The sequence below is a fragment of the Triturus cristatus genome, chromosome 7 (assembly GCF_964204655.1).
Source record: "Triturus cristatus chromosome 7, aTriCri1.1, whole genome shotgun sequence".
Taxonomy (NCBI): Eukaryota; Metazoa; Chordata; class Amphibia; order Caudata; family Salamandridae; genus Triturus; species Triturus cristatus.
This window is the reverse complement of record NC_140590.1, coordinates 1350913499-1350933798: the sequence shown is the minus strand read 5'-3', so window position 1 is coordinate 1350933798 and position 20300 is coordinate 1350913499. Positions and strand designations below refer to the sequence as shown.

At 48.2% G+C, this 20300-nt stretch overlaps 1 protein-coding gene across 3 annotated transcripts in view; it reads right to left on the bottom strand.

Moving 5' to 3' along the window:
* NDRG3 (NDRG family member 3) overlaps nt 1–20300 on the bottom strand; it is a 589772-nt gene that overhangs the window by 269279 nt on the left and 300193 nt on the right. For all 3 annotated transcript variants that reach the window (XM_085619018.1, XM_085619019.1, XM_085619020.1), the window contains exon 10: nt 1820–1923. In XM_085619018.1, the coding sequence (XP_085475144.1) occupies nt 1820–1923 (104 nt within the window). The remainder of the gene's footprint in view (nt 1–1819; nt 1924–20300) is intronic.

Genomic DNA, 20300 nt, shown 5'->3' with positions numbered 1-20300 from the left:
GGTCACATAAGACCAGCTCAAATCCACCCTTGCGAGTACCCCACCACTAACTACGGCAGATGCAAGCACCACAGCACGCAACCGCCACCGCTAGATCACAAACTGCGCAGACACTCTTCCCCCCCCCCCCACCCCCCCCCCCCCACCCCAAGAAAGCCACCGGAAGACATAAATAAGCAAACTGGTTAACCCCTGCACTCCAAGAACTCAGACACTCCTGTAGAGGACTCGAAAAGACATGGAACAACAAAACCTTGGAAACACACGCCACTAACAAAGCAGCCACCATTACACACCACCAGCTCATCAAATACACAGGGAAAAAATCCCTCCAAGACAGAATCCTCACCAACGCTCACAATGCCAAAGAACTCTTCTCCAACAGACGTCCCACCCACCCAAGACCTCTGCAACAGACTCTGCACTTTCTTCCACCATAAGATTATGATGTTCTACAACAACTTCGACATCAAAGAGCACCTCACCACTCCAGCCCCCCCTCCATGCAACGCCACCCAAAAAACCCTTCTCAAATTAACCCCCCTCACGACAGAAGACCCCTTGAAGACCATGAAAAGCAGCATCTCTGGAGCACCTGCGGACCCATGCCAACACCACATCTTCCACAGAGCTGCCTCCGTCATTGCACTCAAACTACAATGCACGATCAACTGCTCCTTCGAGACCACCACCTTCCCCCATGACTTGAAACACGCCGAAGTCAACCCCCTCCTGAAAAAACTCCACGGACCCGAAAGACCTCAAGAATTTCAGGCCCATCTTCCTGCTTCCATTTGCAGCCAAAGCCACCGAAAAGGCAGTCAACAGCCAGCTAACTTAATTGAAGCTAAACACTTCCTGTACATCTACCAATCTGAATTCCGCAGAAACCACAGCACCAAGAACCCCTTACTCGCCGCCACCAACATCTGCTGGATGAACACTGCAGACAGACTAATCCCGCAGACCTGTTTTCCATTTAGTTATCTTTCACCTCGATTATTGCAATTCTTTTTCTCTTCCAACCAAAGTACTTTATCCTTGCTTCCCATGATCCCGGTTTAGTTTTGTGCTTCCTTATAGGCCTTTGGTCCAAATTTATTTTGGCGCACTACCTTAGCTCCAGGGTAGGCGAAATAATATTCTTCAATAACTGCATTTCTCGTCAAGCACTAAATAGTCATGGTCGCCCTTTTATCCAAGTCTCACTTATTAAGGTTTAGAACTAGCCACACTATCTTCAAAGGACATCTAGTAAATGTCCTTCCCTGTATCAAGCATGCTAGACAAGTTGGAATAGCATTTAATTTTTTCAAAACCCCAATGTAGAATGGAACAACTTTACAGGGGCTATGGGAAAGTACAATCACATCGTATTCTGAATCATTTTAAGACCTGGATCTGCACCACAGCCTTCTCTCTTTAATGACTCGCATTGTAGGCATATGTTTCCATGACACTAGGGATACCTTACGAGGCCACTGAACACGCTCTTTAAAACTTTGCATTAAAACATATTGCAGATAAATACACATTAAATAAAGGAGGGTGCAAAAACCTTCAAACAAATAAGAAAAGATCCGTAAAAGTCAAAGAGTATGTGGAATGTGAACAGGGAAGAGTAAATTAAACCCAGTATTACAACCCTAAAATTACCAAAGAAAAGCCTCCAAAACAGATTCCATCCTATGCCCCAATTGGAGCCACAGAGAACCTCAAACCTGCTTTAACACCAGGGTCACATCAAATAGTTTAGCTATTATCTTTCAGCATCAATCATAAAACGTTTCTAACATATGCCACTAACTGTACTTCATACCTGTTATACGACGTGAGGAAATGTTGAAGGTTGTCTTGGTTGATATCTTGTGCAATGTGTAGTTTGTAGGTTTGGATCAGGTCCAGATTAGCATCCAGTTCTTCCTGCATAAAGTTAGTTAATACATCACTTTGAATTAGACTGAAATGATTGAAAATGTCCAGATTAAGATTTGTGGACCCTACAAAATAGGGACAACAGTAGTCACTGCTGTACATTTTGTTCCTTATGGGTTTGTCTACACTTGCATCCTAGCACAGACTGTTATAAAGCTTACTTTTTTTGCAAATGAAATATACCAGATCGTAAAATGCAATCTTTTATAAAACATTCACCTTACATGGCACTGAGCAAACATGTACAAAATACAATCTATAAGGATTGTTGTATCCGCCTGGGCGGTCTCCTCAATTAAGTCATTAAAGAAATCACTAAAAAAGCCAATTGTCTTGCAAATGTCCTATGGAAGTTAATTTCTTGCAATCGAGGACTTCACTGAAGCATATCTGTCTGAATTCAAAAACACTTCTGCTTCCCCAGATGTGTTGCGAAATGGGAAACTTTTTGGGAAAACAAATGCAGGCGTGGTGGTCTGTCGTCCCTCACAGTACACTATTCCTGCCTTCACACCCAATCACAGGTGGTTGAAAAATACAACCTGCTCAATAAATAGTCCTTAGGGAGGTCGTTTTTAGGTCAAGCCTAGGCAGCGCCTGCGCTGTCTCTTAATATGGTGTATCTGTTTGGGGCTGCAGCACACCCATCGCTTGTGATTGGTTCCTTCATGTGCCTTTCGAAATTACCTTGGTTTGGTTGGTGACTAGGTTACATTTGTCCCTCTCCTTTTGCTGTTTTGTTCACGCCCTGGAGACTGGCCCTGTTACATGGATCATCTCACGATCGGCCGCATACGTTACTTTCGGTGCATTACTTTTAAGACAGCCTCAGCTTCTGGTTTAGAATTGTGGTGTTTATTGGTGGCCTCTGGCCCTGGGAGCCTACGCACCATTGTTAATGCGTTTCCTGTGTGGGGTTCTCCCCATACCTCACTACGTGACACGCGCCCCTTTGGGACTGCGGGTTTGGTGGCTGTGTGAGATTTGAATGTTGTCGTCCTCTCTTCACTTAATCTACCAAAGGCTGCATGCATTTGGTGTTTGTTGGCTGTTCACATCCCACCCCCTCGCTGCTTTCAGCACTGCATTTATAACCTTGACTTCGAGGACAAGTCTTGTGCCTTTTAAGCATTTAATTTTAAAGTGGTTAAAGCGCTTGTCACTGTTTCTATAACATTAACTTCCAGAACAGGTCTCGGGTGTTTAAACGCATTTCATTTTAAAGCGACAATGCAATATTTTAGTTTTCCGAGCACTCCATGTGTGTTTTCAGGTCGTATCCCATATCCCCACCCATTCTGCTTCTTTTCCCTCCCGCCCCTGTGTCACTCTGTTCATCTACCCCATCCGTCCAAATTACTCTTTCTTCTCTCCCTCTATCCGCCCGTCCCGTTTCTTCTCGCCCACCCAGCCCGTGCCCATTAGGTTTTGGTCACTTCCATGAAGTCATGGGTTTTGACAGTCAACAATGATTTCTTCGCTTTAGTCCCGTTATTGTTTAGAAAGAAAGAGGAAGTGGGTGTGTGATCACTGCCCCTCCCCACCCCCCTTGCTGAAGCCCCTCGATTTAACCCCAATCTCTGGCTTCTGTGCTCGGTCTGTGGGTTCTTGCTCATCTGACCCCAACCAGACAGAGTATGGGCACAGATACTCACCCTTCATGCAAGGACTCTTCAGCTGAGCATAGGAGTCTGGCTGGGACTTGTATGGTATTGCAATACTTTTTGTATAGCGCTTAGTATACCCAACGAGGTGTTGATGCGCTTATTTTGTAAATTAAGTAAACACTACGGCCCCCATTACAATCAGTATTTCCTGATTCGGCCGGATATATTGTAATCATTTACGAGCCCTCACTCACCCCTCCCAGTCCGACAGACATTTCACTACCACTTTCTACACTCAAATCACAAAAACGTCACACCATCAACCACGTCACTCATGACATGTGTAACGCCAGCAAAGATAATGTAGGCTCTTGGCATGTGTGAATCGGTTAGGTTTGCTGACTGTGGAGTAGCGGTCTAGCGGTTATTACGCTCGCCGCGTGACGTCACAGGACGTCCGGCGGCGGCCATTTCCCGGCGAGTATGAGCGCTGAATTCAACGAGGATAGAGCTCCGCTCCGGCGCTCCTGTGTAAGCGAATAAACGCAGTACACCACAACTTCGTGCACGCGTAGTTCTTTCTGTGTGGGGCTGTAGTAAGCAACCTCATTACAATGGCGACGAGGTGGTGAAGGGTGACGCCCACGCACCCTGGACCCGAGCCCCTTTGAAAACGAGGGAACCCGGCAGAGGCCACCACGTGCACAACGCAGGAGCGCGGCAGAGAAGCGGAGGACACGCCAACCGTTGAGGGCGTCAAGGAAGCGTGCTAAGCGCACCAAGCTTCTAGAACAGGCGAGAAGGGCCCGCAGAGTCACTCGGAGCAACCCAGTGCAGGGGAAAGAAGGTACAGGACACTGCCAGGCGGGCATTGGCCAGCACCCTGGAGGAAGTCAGCGGCAGTCCCGTGGCGAGTGGAGAGTCCGGTCAGGAGGAAGAAGAGAGGGGCAGCGACGTCGGAGAGGAGGAGACGTTGGGCACGCCCACACCGAGAGGAAGAAGCGCCGGCAGTGGGAAGAAGATGACCTCTCAGACGTGCTCCTTAACGAACCCGGTGCCTTTCTTGGCTAAACCAGGGGAGCCCGAGATGCCGTGGGAGGACTGGAAAAGGTATTTCCTAAACTACCTCGCAGCCCTGGAAGAGGAGGGTGACACTCCGTACACGAGCTCGCAGCGGAAGATTCTCCTCCTCCATCATTTGGGCCCAGCAGGGCAACGAGTGTACCAAGACCTGGTGAAGGAAGATAGGACGGCAGCAGGCGACGACGTGTTTCAACACGCGATAGATGACCTGGACGCCCATTACCGCTCGGTGGTGTGCACGGCAATAGATAGGTATAACTTCTACCATCGGAAACAGAATAAAGGAGAATCCGTCGATGAATACGTGGCGGCCCTACAGAAACTGGCCCTAACGTGCAAGTTCGGTGCCCTGCAGGAAGACCTAATAAGGGACCAAATCATCATGCACACGGTGAACACCGCCATCCAAGAAAAACTGTGGACGAATGGAGACGCGCCACTGAAAACCGTCGTAGCCCTAGTGAAGAAAGCAGAACTAACCAGGAGGTGCGCAGAAGCGGCCAAACGCGAAAACCACCCGGAGCAGGCGGTATGCAAGGTAGAAGACCAGAAACCACCAGACCGCAAACAACCGGCGTGGCAACAAGGCACACGGACCCGCAGAAGATTCAATGCCAGGACGACGAGAACATAAGGGCAAAGACAATGGAACAAGACAGCCTGTTACAGGTGCGGCAGCGGCACCCATGCAGCCAGCGACAAGGGTTGCCCGGCATTTGGCGCCAAATGCTCGTATTGCGGACTCATAGGCCACTACGAAAAGGTGTGCAGAAGGAAGTCTCAGAGGCAAGAAGTGAAGTACGTAGCCCAAGGGGCGCGCAAAGAAGAAGAAGAAGTAGATAAAGAGGACGATGAAATCCTGATAGTAGAGGAACAAGTATTGGGCATAGAGAGCGCAGCGGACAGGAAGCCCAAGTGTGAAATGACGATAGGAGGCATAAGAGTCACCATGGTAGCGGACTCAGGTTCGCCATACACAATCGTACAAAGGAGGATATGGGAGGAAGACTTCGCACCAAGCACAGCGTACTACTTGAGGCCCACTGACATTCATCCGGTAACATTCACGGGGGAACCGATACCCATGGTGGGGCATTGCCCGCTAACCTTCGAATTCAGAGGCCGTACTTGAGAGGGGAAGCTGTACGTGGCGGAGAAGGGACCGTCGGTGTTGGGCTGGAGAGACCAAGGAGCCTTGGGCATAAAGCTGAACCCAGGAGGGCACATGCAAGTCCTTATGACCGACGATGGGCAAGACCCGGAAGCCCAGCGATGGAAAGAAGAATTCCCGGAAGTGTTTAAAGACTCCATTGGCCGCATGGCGAAGTTTACACACAGGATTCAACTCAGAGGGGGAGCCCAGCCGGTGTCCCACAAGGTGCGCAACATCCCATTCCGTACAAGGGTTGCAGTGCAAGAAGAGCTACAGAGGTTGGAGGACAACGGCGTGATAGAGGCGATCGACAACGTGGAATGGTTGGCCCCCTTAGTAGTGGCACAGAAACCCAACGGGAAGGTGAGGCTGTGTGTCGACCTAAGGGAACTGAACAAGAACATTGTGGTGGACAAAATCCCGCTTCCCAGGATCAACGAGATGCTGGCGAAAACCCAAGGGGCGCAGTGGTTCTCCACCGTAGATTTGACGTCCACCTACCACCAGATCGCTCTGCACCGATCGTGCAACCACCTGACGTCGTTCATCACGCCGTTCAGGTGCTACAAGTTCCTAAGGATGCCGTTCGGTCTTGCCTCGGCAGCCGCAGTCTTTCAAAGGTTGATGCACAAGTTGTTCCACAAGAAGACAGGCATCCAATACTTTCAGGATGACATCTTGGTAATGGGAGCCTCCCGAGAAGAGCATAACAAGAGGTTAGCAGAAGTCTTGACGGTGCTGAAGCAGAACGGGCTCACTGCCCAATGGGACAAATGCAAGTTCGGCTTGAACACAGTCACGTACCTAGGGCACGAGATAAGCCGGCACGGCATAGAACCCATAGAACGTCGCAGCAATCAAAGAAGCTCCCACCCCGTCGAACAAAGAAGATGTACGGACCTTTCTGGGGATGGCGGAGTTTTATAGCAAATTTGTTCCCCATTTCGCTTCCAGGACCCATCATTTGAGGTCGCGCCTCAAAAACAAGTCCACGTTCCTATGGACGGGAGAGCATCAACGAGAATTCGAGGAAGTGAAAAGAAACATCAGCGAGGCAGTGCCCATTCATGGATACGATCCAGACGCTCCCACCATGTTGACTACGGATGCCAGTGACTGCGGGCTGGGGGCAGTGCTGACGCAAAGGACTGCAGATGGGGCGATAACCACGATTAGTTTTGCGTCACGAGCGCTAGCCCCGAACGAGAGCAAATTCAGCGTCATCGAAAAGGAAATGTTGGCGGCTGTGTGGGCGATGGAGAGATTCCGGCAATTCCTATGGGGCGGAAGGTTCCTGCTACGCACAGACCACAAGCCGTTGGTGAAGGTCCTCATGTCATGCGGGCATGAGCATGCCACGCCACGAATCGCGAAGATGACGCTCAGATTACTAGACTACGTCTATGATGCAGAATATCTCCCAGGACACAGGAACAAAGTGGCGGACTTCCTGAGTAGAGCGGCGTCCAAGGAGGCCTCGGAAGTCCAAGACGAAGGCGGATGGGAGGACTATGCGGTAGCATTCACAGGCGACCATGAAATAGCGATAAGTGCCCAAGAATGGGAAGAGGAATACGGAAAGGACGAGAAGTTGAGCGCCATAAAAGCGTACGTAACGAACGGATGGCCGGAGAAGAGACTGCTAGGAGAAGAGCTCAAACAGTATTGGGAAGTAAGGGAAGAACTGTCCGTAGGAGACAAGCCATGGTTCCTGTTGCGCGGCAACAAGGTGGTTCCTCCGTCCTCGTTGAGACAACGCATAGTGGCCATCACCCATAAGGGTCATCTGGGTATAGTGAAGACCAAGGGGAGAGCTAAGGAAGACTACTGGTGGCCGGGGATGGACATGGCAGTAGAACGCCACGTAAGAGGATGTGAGCAATGCACCAACGCGGACAAGACTCAAAAAATGTTGAGGCCACCCCTGGGCAGATATGCATGTCCGGAGAATCCATGGGAAGAGATCTCCATTGATGTCCTGAGAACCATAACGGATACCAACGACATCCAGAAATATATCACAGTAGTGGTAGATCGCTATTCCAAGTGGCCGGAAGTTCATGTAGCGGACAACGCGGAAACAGAGACAATCCTGGATTTCTTGACAGAGGTCTTCATAAGGGAAGGTATCCCCAAAGGGATCCTGAGCGACAATGGCCCGCAGTTTACATGTAGCAAATGGGAAACCTTCATGGACAGGAATGGCATCACAGTTCGACACACCCCAATATACCACCCTGCCGGGAATGGCGCAGCGGAAAGGTTCAACAGAGTAATCATGGGGTCGGTACAAGCAGCGATCAGTCAAGGAAACAACTGGGAGAAGGAGTTGAAGCGACTGATGTGGGCCTATCGGATAACCCCCACTTCAACGGGGTACAGTCCGTTCCGAGTACTAAGAGGACGAGAGCCGTTCACAAAAGACAACGTAGCCTGGAAACGCCTCACAGTTCAGAGCCATTGGTCCCCAGCAGTAGTGCGCAAGAACCTGCAGAAAGCACAGACAGTGTACACCGAACACTATGACAGGAAGCACAACACAAAAGAAGTCGCACTGGAGAAAGGGGAATGGGTAAGAGTCAAGCTACCCATCCAGAAGAAGAAAGGAGACAGCAAGTTCACACCCCCTTTCCAAGTGTTGGAACCGTACTCAAGGTCAGCACTTCTCAGTGACGGAAAGGTATTGTCGCAGGACCGCATGGCGAGATGCATGCCCACGGAAGGGAAGAAGACACAGGGGGTGTCAAGCCCTACAGGGACACCCAGCGGAAGGAAGAGCCCGGTGGCAGATCGGGAGAGTCTCCAGGGAGGAGTAGACAGGAGTCCCCAGGCGGGAACAGGACACGGAACCGGCGAGGAGAAGAGTGGTCTGGAAGAGGACGCCCAAGAGGGGACTGAGAATGATGAGTGGGGAGAAGCAGGAGTGGAAAGCAGTGAAGGGGCACCAGGCCAAAGGAGCGTGATAACCACTCCGAAAGCTGGCGAAACCAGTAAGTGGACACGACGAGGAAGAAGAATCATACTGCCCCGAAGGTTCGGGGAATTCAGCATGGACAACAAGTAAGACTGTATATGTTCCACGGGGTTTGTAAGTTTGGGTTGTGTTATAAAAAGGGGGAGATGTGGTGTAGCGGTCATTACGCTCGCCGCGTGACGTCACAGGATGTCCGGCGGCGGCCATTTCCCGGCGAGTATGAGCGCTGAATTCAACGAGGATAGAGCTCCGCTCCGGCGCTCCTGTGTAAGCGAATAAACGCAGTACACCACAACTTCGTGTACGCGTAGTTCTTTCTGTGTGGGGCTGTAGTAAGCAACCTCATTACACTGACCTCATCGATTCCCCCCTCCTGCCAACTGAGAGACTGACTACTCCAATGCATTCTGGTAATTGTAGTTTTGGTGAAGGAGAAAAGATACGGGGGACGTTTGACGTCTGTCCCAATGACAAACATAGGGCTGAACTGCCGAGTCATTCCCTTTTGGGAGTGACTAATCCGCAGTCAGCAGCTGGGCTCATCAGGGGGCGGGGCTACCTCAGGACAGAAACCCTCCCTGTCTGATCCCCTTTATTTGTATCTGGTTTATTAAGCAAATAACATTAGCAACGAGGCCATGAAAGCCATCCACATCAAGTGTCTCCCTTCCTAACAGACTTAATTGGAGAGAGCACGTTTAGGCGCAAGATCCCACCTTGCCCCTCGAGATCGGCCTCCTCCACCCCTTCTCCATTCCCAGATTCCCATTGCCAATCATAATCGGCGGCCCTTTTGCATCCACAGGTCAGGTCCCAATACAGTGAACGGCCTGTGAACACACATTTCCCCCTTGTCCCCTCACTAAATCACCTATTCAGTTGCTAAACTGAAGGTGAGAATTCATGGGGTGGGACAAACGGACGTGTACGGCCCTTGCATGCATGGCATTTGTTGGCCCTATGCCTCTTGTTAAACGTTCTATGGGTGTGCACTGGTTTAAAAAGGTTTTATTCAATCCAACCACTCCTCTTTTGTCCCACCCTCACATGAAAGAAGAGCGCCACTTTCTCAAGCCCCTCCCCCCACCCGGGATCTCAACCCATGAGTCAGAATGAGAAGGATGGCAGGGAAAGACTGAGTCCCTGGGATGCAGACAGGGTTGGCACAGATGCATAGCACGGTGGGTTGAACACCTGCTACAACACAGATCAAGTGTAAAACAAAAGGGGACGTTTCAATCTTTGCGAGACAGCTCGGAGGGCGAATGTGCATGCTGTGGGGATCAGCATGCAGACTGCTGGTTACATGTTTCAATCATGTAAATTAGGTATATTCTGCGGCAGATCTGGAAAGATTGCTCCGCTCCTATTGCAGAGTGCAAGTGCCAAGAAGTGCCGACCCGGATAGGGCCGCTTCAGACCATCATCCATTTACATTCTATGTAATGGACACCACAGAGTTGACTAACTGCACCAATTAAACAACCCATTGTGTGTTTCCCAAAGTAATGCATGTCACATTGTTCATTACTCTCCTCAAAAGTGTCATTGCAGGGCAGCATATCTGAAAACACCTAATTCGAAAAATTAGTTTATAGACTCAGGGGAGGGAATTATCTGAAAATAACCAGCACAACTATATCATAACTATATTTATTTAATATTCCAATCAACAAAATAACCCGATTCCACGTTACTGGGACCTGTAATTTGATTAGCGAACCGACTGTACCTTTTTAGGTCTCGACTATGCAGCGTGCAAGCGCTGCTTTGGAGTGACCTCTTGTAATCGCTCTGGGCTTTTGTGGAAACTCATGCATGTTCTGCACTGTTTCCAATCGGCCCTCGTGCATGTGCGGCCTTTGCCTTGCGGGAGCGAGCAGCAGCACCATCTGTTAGCAATTATCGTGCCTGCCGCTGCTCGCTCCCGCAACGTAAACGCTGTACATGCCCTCTGCTCGCTCCAGCGTCGCTCTAACTTTCGCGGCCGTGGGGCCGCAGTTGTCTTTCAGCGTTTGTTCCTCCTGGTCTCTTACCGCTCACCAGTGGCGGCTGGTGGAATTTGAAACTGGTGAGCCGTATGCAGAACAAATCAACGTATGCGAGCGAGTGCAGAACGCGAGTCCGACGGCAATAAGGGGGTTTCGGGGGGGGGGGGGGGGGGGGTTGGGGGGGTCTCCCCCGTGAAGACACTTAAAAAATTGGCATCTTTTTGGTGCGATTTTCAGCACTATTTCTGTGATAAATGGACTAAAAATTCAGTTTTCTAGGCATTCATAAAAGAATACTCATACATTATTGCAGAGAATTTCTGGGTTGCCCAGCAAGTCTGACTTCTGAAGGGGGCTAGGGTACTAAACAAGACTGCGTTGGCTCTACACTTTCCAATAGCAAACACTAGTTAGCGATGTGAACAAGTTCAATGGACAAACCTGGGGTCTAGGGAGAGTCCGTCTCCTGAGAAAGAAATTTAAAAAAGATTGCAAATGGTGCATTTTAAAGCAAATGAATGCAGCGATAAAGCAAGGCTTATTAAGCAGTGGGAACGTATAGTCTTGAAATATTAAACATTTAAAAACTGCCCTGTATCTTCTTGCATTAATTTGTTCAACAGTTACTGTGAGGCCCTCATGAAGGGTGTTATGGCATGGACAGCAAAAAGATTGTTAAACAAAACATACTGCTTTAAGCGCTTCACAATCATCACCTTTTTCTAAGCGTTTTATAAATGTACTCAAAACGTGTTTTAATGCATCGTATCTGTCCACTGTAAATTTTACAAATGTCTCCTATCTCTCAGAGGCCTTCCATTCATGTCTGCCCCTGATACAGTCATACAAGTTTACATCAGTGTACCATATTACCAACCCAGGCGAATAAAAAATGCACACACCTAGAAAGACTATTTGACGGTTGCCACAGAAAGAGTTAACAATGTATTTCTGAATTTGCAGTGCTCAAGCAAGAAGATAATACTAAGAGGCAGGTGTTCTTATCCGTTCACACATGAATTGGCAGCCACAAATTTGTGAAGAAGCTTTCTTTTCTCAGGGCTCAGTTCAAGATGCACACAGACTGGAGACATTCCATGCAAAAATGTTTCACTCTCTCGAGCACTCAGTGTCAGCGTTTACTGCAATGCCAGCAGCCCTTCAAATGTACAAAAATGAAGGTTCCGTTTATTACGTTACCGCAGGCAAATATAATAATCTGGTATTCATATAGTGCCTTAATCTAAAACACTTTACACAGCATATTTTATATATGATTAATATCCAATTGAAATTGGTACTCATTTTAGCGACTTCAGAAAGATGAAAGACTGAGTCAACCTTACTGACATAAGAACCTATAACCTGTAGATCACATACAGATCTCAGGAGACAACTGCTACCTGTACCACCCACTGCCTCTGCCAGCACTGCCAAATGCTAGGTCGTTAAAAACTTAAAAAATGTTGAAAAACGGCACATTGTTTCTTAGACAGGTGACAAGCAATCTGTTATATGGAACAATAAACAATACACGTCAAACCTTGCTTGGTCGATAACCACTATAACCAATGCCTTATCCATGAACGCGGCGTGACAGGGCCATACGTTGCAATGTCGGCCATATGTCAAAGAAAGACTTCCCCACAGATAGCTGGAGCTTCGAATCCACATTTAGTCTGCATTCCCCTGGATGACGGCAGGAAGGGGCAGCGCATACCCCTTCCACCAGAAGCCCACACCCTTCTGCCCAGACAGGCTCCTTCGTCGTCTCCAGAACACAAGAGAGGGCAGGTCTCGGAGGTGGAATCACCTGGGCCCACCTCGGCACTGCTCTCATGCCTTGAGGACGAGGCAGAGGGGGGTACGGAGGGCTGCACCTCATCTTGAATATTCGTTCTCTTTGGTTCGGGGCACAACGCCATCGGCAGAGAGATTGACATTCTTGGCGCTCCGCCACAAACAGGGGCAAGGGGGGATGACCATAGTGCAAGAGCCCAGACACCGCTGAAGACTAGGCCAAAGCTGATGACTGGGAAGAGTAAATACCGAGCCATAGAATAATATAAAGACAGTTACCGGCCCCATCAGGAATTTACATCTCCGTGGAGTTGGAACACTGCACCCGGGGATTTCAGCTTCTGAAAGCAACTACAATCCCAGGTGAAACTAGAGGGGGAAATATCTCTACAGTAGGGAGATTAACACACTGAAGTACTTTAGAACAAGAGTTACCCTAGAACCAGTCTCAGAGCAGCACCTCGCAATTTTTGAACTCATCTTCAGCACTCTCTGACCAGCTGTCACTACCTAACCCTCCCCCAACACCCTCACAATCCCAAGACCCCTCCTGGCTCCCCACAGCCACCCCAACTCCTAACCCTCTCCCCAACTAGTATTCCCGTACAACTACTGCTACTCTGTTACCCTCTCTTGAACTCTCCCAAGTCGCAATCCTCTCCCCTATCCCCCTCCCCTCACCAGCTCCCTCCCATGCCCCCTCCCAGCTCCCCTCCGCCTCCCAGAGAAACTCCACACCCCCATGACACTCCTACCCATAATGACACATCCATCTCCTTAACTCCTATTCTACCTCCCTCTCTGGAACCAGCACCCCCCTAATCCTCTAACACAATCCTCCAAATTCCCATGCCCCCTAATGACCGTCCACCTCCAACACCCCATCACCTCCCTAGCACCCCTACTCCCCCTCTAAACCGTCCCATAACGACCATAACCCCTCATGTCCTTGCCCCTTCCTACACAAACGACACTACCACCCATTACGTCCTCACCACATCCCCTCTCACCCCTCACATTCTCCCCTCACCTTTCCCCATCACTCCCCACCAGGCTTTCATACATCACGCCCACCCCTCTCTCCCAACACCGGCCCACACCCCCCCTCACCTCCCCTGGCCTTCCCCACTCCTCCTTCAAACACTGAACTTTCCACATCAACCCCTCCCGGCGAACCGCCCTCTCCGAGCTATAAACCTTCTCACCCTAGCCACTCTGTCCCTAACCCCTCCTCCATTCCAGCCACCTCCACTTCCCTCCTCACCAACCTCAACCAGACACTTCGTAACTTGGACTACAAACTCTCCACCCTGGTTACTGAACTTACCCTATTCAGAAAAGATTTCAATCGGTTCAAATCCTACAAACCTACAGCCCGTCCCTCTTGGCCCTATGCCCCATGTGCTAGCCCCCAAAAACACTCATATCCCAAGCATTGGTTAACAACGCCTCTCCTCACCCGTTCTCACAGACCCCTTCAAACCTCGAATACCTACTCCGCCCTCGACCTCTGTCCTCTGCAACGCCTACCTTAACAAACCCCCACTTAAAGAACTCCCCTCACTCCAATATTCCTGTTATCTTGGGGACTAGTAGAATCCTCGGTTCTCCTAGCTCCCCCATACCTCCCCCTCAACTCACCGCCATTCATCTACTCCCCGCCCCTAACACCAACCCTAAACCCCTTGCATGCTCATGAACTGCCACTCGGCCGTCCGGCATGCGACCTAAATCTCAGAAACCATTCTTAACAAAGATACCGACATCGCCTTCCTCACTGAAACCTGGCTCAAAGACCACTCAACACCCATCCTCTACCTTCTTGCCCCCCGGCTATTCTATTCTCAGAAAAGAGACCTGAAAAAATAAGGGGTGGTCTAGCAATCATTTTTAAAGAAGAACTACAACTCTACCCAATCAATAACAATGACTACACAACCTTTGAATACTTAGGAGACAAACTGAAAATGAAAAGCTCCCCCAATACAACTTCATAACATCTACCACCCTCCTGGTGAAACCCTTCCCTTTGCCGAACAACTATCGGACCTTCTAACTAAATCGCAACTTTCCAACTCCAAAAATCTCTTCCTAGGAGATCTTAACCTGCACTGGAATGAACCCGATGATCCTACAATCAACCTTCTCAATAACCTTCTTGAGATTAGCGACCTCAAGCAACTTTGCCACTCCCCTACCCACGCCAAAGGAGCTATTCTAGACGCCATCATCTCCAACCATGATTTGCCATCCATATCCAACATCATCCCTATCGACTGGTCTGACCACCATCTCATTCTGTTCACGATCTCCCCTCCAGCCCCACCCGCCCCCATAAAAAAACAATAAAACTACAATTGCAACCAGAAATCTTAAGCAAATCCCCCCGGCATACTGGAACAGAAACTCCAATCCCAACTCCGTCTCACCCCCCCACTCTTCAAATGCAAATTAACTCACTGAGCACTTTAACAAAACTGTGAGGTTTTAGACCAACTTGCCTCTCTGAAAATTAAAACACTAAAAAATGCCCCCTCTAAATCATGGTTTACCCTAGACCTTTATAAAGAAAGACGCTCACGTAGATTGGCTGAAAGAACATGGAGACTACACCCTTCCCCATCCTACTCTCCTTAGAATTGCAAGATCCTCTTACAAAAAACACATCTTTTCGGAAAAAGCATCTTTCTTTCGTCTACAACTCTCACGTGCCAAAAACAGACCTGAGAACTGTTCAACATTATTAGAAATCAAACCTCCCCTGCACCCCTTACCCCGGTGGCCTCCACTAACAAATGTGAAGAAATTGCAAACTTTCACTGAAAAAATTGACTGTGATTTCCTTGTTACCCAACCCTCGCTCACCTCTCAACATCCCCTGGATACTACACCTTATCTACCCCTCCCCTTGAAAACACCCCGGACTCCCTCACTCCTCCTCCCATAGCATACCCCTCCAGAACCCTTCCTCACTATCCCACCGCTTAAAAATAACGCCTTCTGGCACAATTTCCACTCCGTTTCTGAACAGGAAGTCTTCAACATCCTATCCAAACTCAAACCATCCTCCCACACTAAAGACCCTCTCCCTTCCGCACTCGTCCAAGATCTCAAACACGTCATTGTCCCCTACTGGACCAACATCATTAACACCTCCCTCTCAACAGGGAATGTCCACATCTCCCTTCAATTGACAACTTACTCCCATCCACAAAAATTCCAAGGCTGACCCCAATGACCCCCAACAATCTCCACCCTATCTCCAACCTCCCCCTCCACTCCAAAGCCCTCGAAAAGTGCGCCCTACTTCAACTGGACCAACACATCAACACGTTCAACCTTCTAGACCCCCTTCAACCTGGCTTCCGTAAAGGTTGCAGCACCGAAACTGCACTGCTCAACATAGTAGATATTCACCTTGCCCTGGACAAGGGCGAGACCTACCTACTCATCCTTCTGGACCTCACCGCTGCATTTGACAGTTTATCATCCAACCTTACTCAACACACTCAAAGATCGCGTCAACCTTAATGGCACTGTCCTTAACTGGTTGACCTCCTACTTCCAACATAGAACCCAACAAATTAAAATTCAAAACTGCCTCTCTAGCCCAACATCTGTCTCCCTAGGTGTCCCTCAAGGATCCATCCTCCCTCCTGCCCTTTTCAACATCTTTATGGAACCCCTTACCCTCATACTTAAACAAGCCAAAATCAACTATCACCTGTACGCTGACGACAACCAACTGTACTATAAAATAAAATCCCATTCCGATATCCTGCACCTTAACACTGCACTAACCAAGATCCAAACCTGGTTCCGCAACAATCATCTTAAACTCAACCCTAACAAAACTGAGATCATCTTCTCTCCCAAAAACAACCCTCTCCCCATTCAAACATGGATCGCTGACCTTAATGCCCTAAACTGCTATCTTCCTCGCCAAATCTATCAAATCACTCGGCATCACCATCAACAATAAACTCACACTAAATTCCCATGTAAAGAACTCAGCAAAAAGTGCACTTTTCACACTCCGGCATCTAAAAAAAAACAAACAAAAAAAAAATCAAACCTTTTATTCCAGCTGAAGACTTCAAAACTTCAAATTAATTATCAAATCTATTGTCCTATCCAAAATCGACTACAGAAATGCCCTTCTCTGGTACTCCGGAAATTCACCTTGCCCCCATCAAATCCGTCCTCAACCTTTCAGCCAGACTAACAACAAACTGTAAACGTTTTGACCGCATCTCACCTGCCCTCAAGGCCCTCAAATGGCTCCCCATCGAAGGCAGATCCTCCTATAAAATTGCCTGTATTACACACAAAGCCCTCTAACAGAAGACTCCAACCTACCGCTCAACTAAACTCAAAAAAGCTGGCTGCGCCAGAACGTTGAGAAGCACCAACACTCTTCTTCTCATACCCCCTCTAATAAAAGAAAAACACCTCGAAATCCCGCTCCTTCTCTGGCAAGGCCCCAAACATCTGGAATGCCCTCCCCAAAGACCTTCGATGCAACCCCTCCTACGCCAGCTTCAAAAGAAACCTTAAAATACACTTCCTCACTAAATATTGGGGAAATTAATTCCCTGATCTCCTTTTTGACTATTTTCCCTCCTCCTTCCTTAGGCAACTCCGCCTACCCCTCGCACTCACTCACCCCCCTCCTGACACCCTCCTCAACCCCCTCCCCTTCATTATACTCCCCCACACCCTACTATGTCCGCTGAGTCCTCCTTGGCATACTGTAAAATTATTATCTAAAAATGACATTCTTGTCCTTTCAATTGGTTTTTTGTTTATCTGATATGCACTCTTCTCACTATGTACTCTTAATGGTTCCTTTTATTTTGTCTGACCACCTGTATAATTTGTTTCATTCATTACTATTGTTGCTCTCTTGTTTATTACCACTGCTGATGTAAAGCGCTCGTATACCCTCGGGTGGAGCTAGCGCTATATAAAACCTTCAAAATAAACCAGTGCCATGGAATGAACCCGGGATCTGTGTGCAGAACATACCAAAGGGCACGTAGAGAATGCAGGGAACTACATCCAGCAGATGGGGCTGAAATGAGGGCAAGTTACAGGTCTGAATTATCGTTGGTGAAGCATAGTATGATAATCTTTGTTGCCCCTCACCCCCTCCAGCCACTGTGACATCCTTCATGCCTTCCCTCTCTACCACCCTCCAATGGTACCCCTCATGTCTCCTTAAACCCTCTCCCACATTTATTTAATTTCTTTTAAAGTGCTCTTCATACCAATGTAGGGTGTCGGAGCGCTTTACATCACACACACAATGAATGCGTACATCAATGTGTAGGAAATGTTTCATAAGACGATGAGGACCACAAGCCTTAGGTGTCCCATTTCACCCATACTGGGAGCATAGCCAATAGGTCTCGCCTTTGGGACCTTATAAGTATTTAGTTATGCAGCATAATATTCTTGGTGCAACAACATCAACTGTTGCATTGCTAAACACTTATACGGTCCCAAAGGTGAGACCTATTGGCTATGCCAATGCTTGTTAATTTCTTTCACCGCCAAGATATTCTTACTCCCACCCTCTTCCTACTTTTGCTGTCCGGGCACATTTGAAGCGGTTTCATTTTTGCTTTTCATTAAAAGGAGCACACATTTTACACTCTCCCTCAGCCCAGCATATTTATTATTTACACCACCTTCTCCCGCCAGCTGCACTGTATTTAATATGCATTTAATATTTGCCCACGCCTCGGTTCCCTCCCCAACCACACATCCCCCCCTCCATGTAGTGCTGTGATGTACCCACGAATATCCTTTGACGTGTTTTTTGCCCCACTTGTCCCTAAAGGGGCTGGAAATGGAAGAACGCATGGGACAATTTTAAGTTTAATTTGACCCGTTGTCTCCGCTGCCCTCCACCACCCTCAGCACAGTCCTTGCTTTGCGCACTCTTGCTATGCATAGCGCATAGACGGTCCAGGGAGGAGATAGTTTCCTGTACTGTCTGCAGCAGCTCAGCTCCCTCAGCAGAAATAGTGAAAGGGGAAGATGGTGACCCCCCCTGGAGCACTCGAGTCTGCCAATGCCTGGTCCGGTCAGTAATTCCTCATTCTAAGTCCTCTAGACAGTGCTGCAGCTGCCTCTATGATCCCATTGGTAACTCATCATATGTTAGTCCTCTAGTAAAAAAAACAATCTAATATACAACACCAATAGTTTTAACTTTCAAAAATGCAAGACCAATTGCATTGCAAATCCTTGTTTAACCTCCGACGCAGCAAATGGACAAACTGTGGCGCAACCTTCTGCTATACAAGTCGAACCGCATATACTCCCCATTTCGTAAAGCAGTCAGTGTGCTATATGTGCATCCTTGGTCTGTTAACAAGGAAAGCTCATCAAGCCTTCAGTTATGGTAATAAAGAATCAAATAAATTTACTGTGAACACAATTGGAATCTCACTTTTCCTCTTGACACACGTAACAGCCACAAGATAAGCTACTTTGCATAAAAGGTGCTGTGGCTTTTGCATAAGTTCAAGTGGCGAGCTGATCAGCCTGGGAAAAAGAAGGTCTTCTGACCAGGGCAGAGATTTTCCTAAAGCTCTCAAGTAAATCTTTAATCCCTGGCATGGTGAAGAAAGTGGTTTGGGAAAGACTTTTCCTCTCCTCAGTGACAGCAGCTCAATGCACTTTTATTAAAAGGAAACCAAGGTCAGATTTTGCCAAGTAAAGAAGATAAGGTAATACAGTCAATCAAACCAGTCTTTTCTTGGCAAGTCCACCAGTCTCCATTCAAGGAACCATTTGCACAACCGTAGGAAGAGCACGTTGAAGGGCGCTCAGTTTCTTCAAGAATATTTATGCAGTCATCAAGGGATTCAGACTGCCACACTGCAGGTACTCAGGAGCCAAGCGATGTTCAGGATGTGTAAATATTTTCACCCAATTCCTAGTGAGAAGATCTGGCCTGCACAGAAGTCTTCTACAAGATTGAAGAGATAGGTAAAACAGGTTGAGACAGGTTGAGACACCAGCATCGCCTATACCAGTTTGGAGCAAAAGGAATTATGGTAATTTCCCATTTCATTATCTTGGAAATCACCTTGGAGAAAAAAAGGAAATCTGAGGAAAGATGTAGGCAAATCTCAATAAACAGCCCACTCTCCCGCATTACTGGGCACACCTGCTGCCATTGTTGAGGAAGTTTCTCTCATGGCCCCTCACCTGCCACTCCCAATAGATGTTATAAACCATGCTGGAGCTCCTCTTGACCCGCCTGCGCAGGAGACATCTTATTTAACTAGGGATAAATCAGTGAAAAGGAAACCACCGAATTTAAGAGCCAAATCAAAGAAACCACGGACTGCAACTTCCTTACACTCACCTGTCCCGTGACCTTGAGAACCAGGACCCCAAAATATGACAATCAGTGATCGTAAGTCCTTTATAGCAGATCTCATCTCTTATTCAGTGGAGATAATCCATTCTAGACGAGAGACGATCGAAGCCAAACTGGTCACATGGACTTCTATTTGTACATCCTCCCACAGTAAGGGTCCATTGGTTAGTTATGACATCCAGCTATAAGATCTACGGTTCAGGAGATCCGGATAGTGCCCATTTACATCCACCTGTCCCAGGTAATACTCTGCCACTCTTAGGATAACATTTCATGAAGGTAATTGATTCCATTCCCATGAGATACTCTCCAGCCCACAGGCAGCATTAGAAACCTAAACCGTAGCTGGGAATGGGAG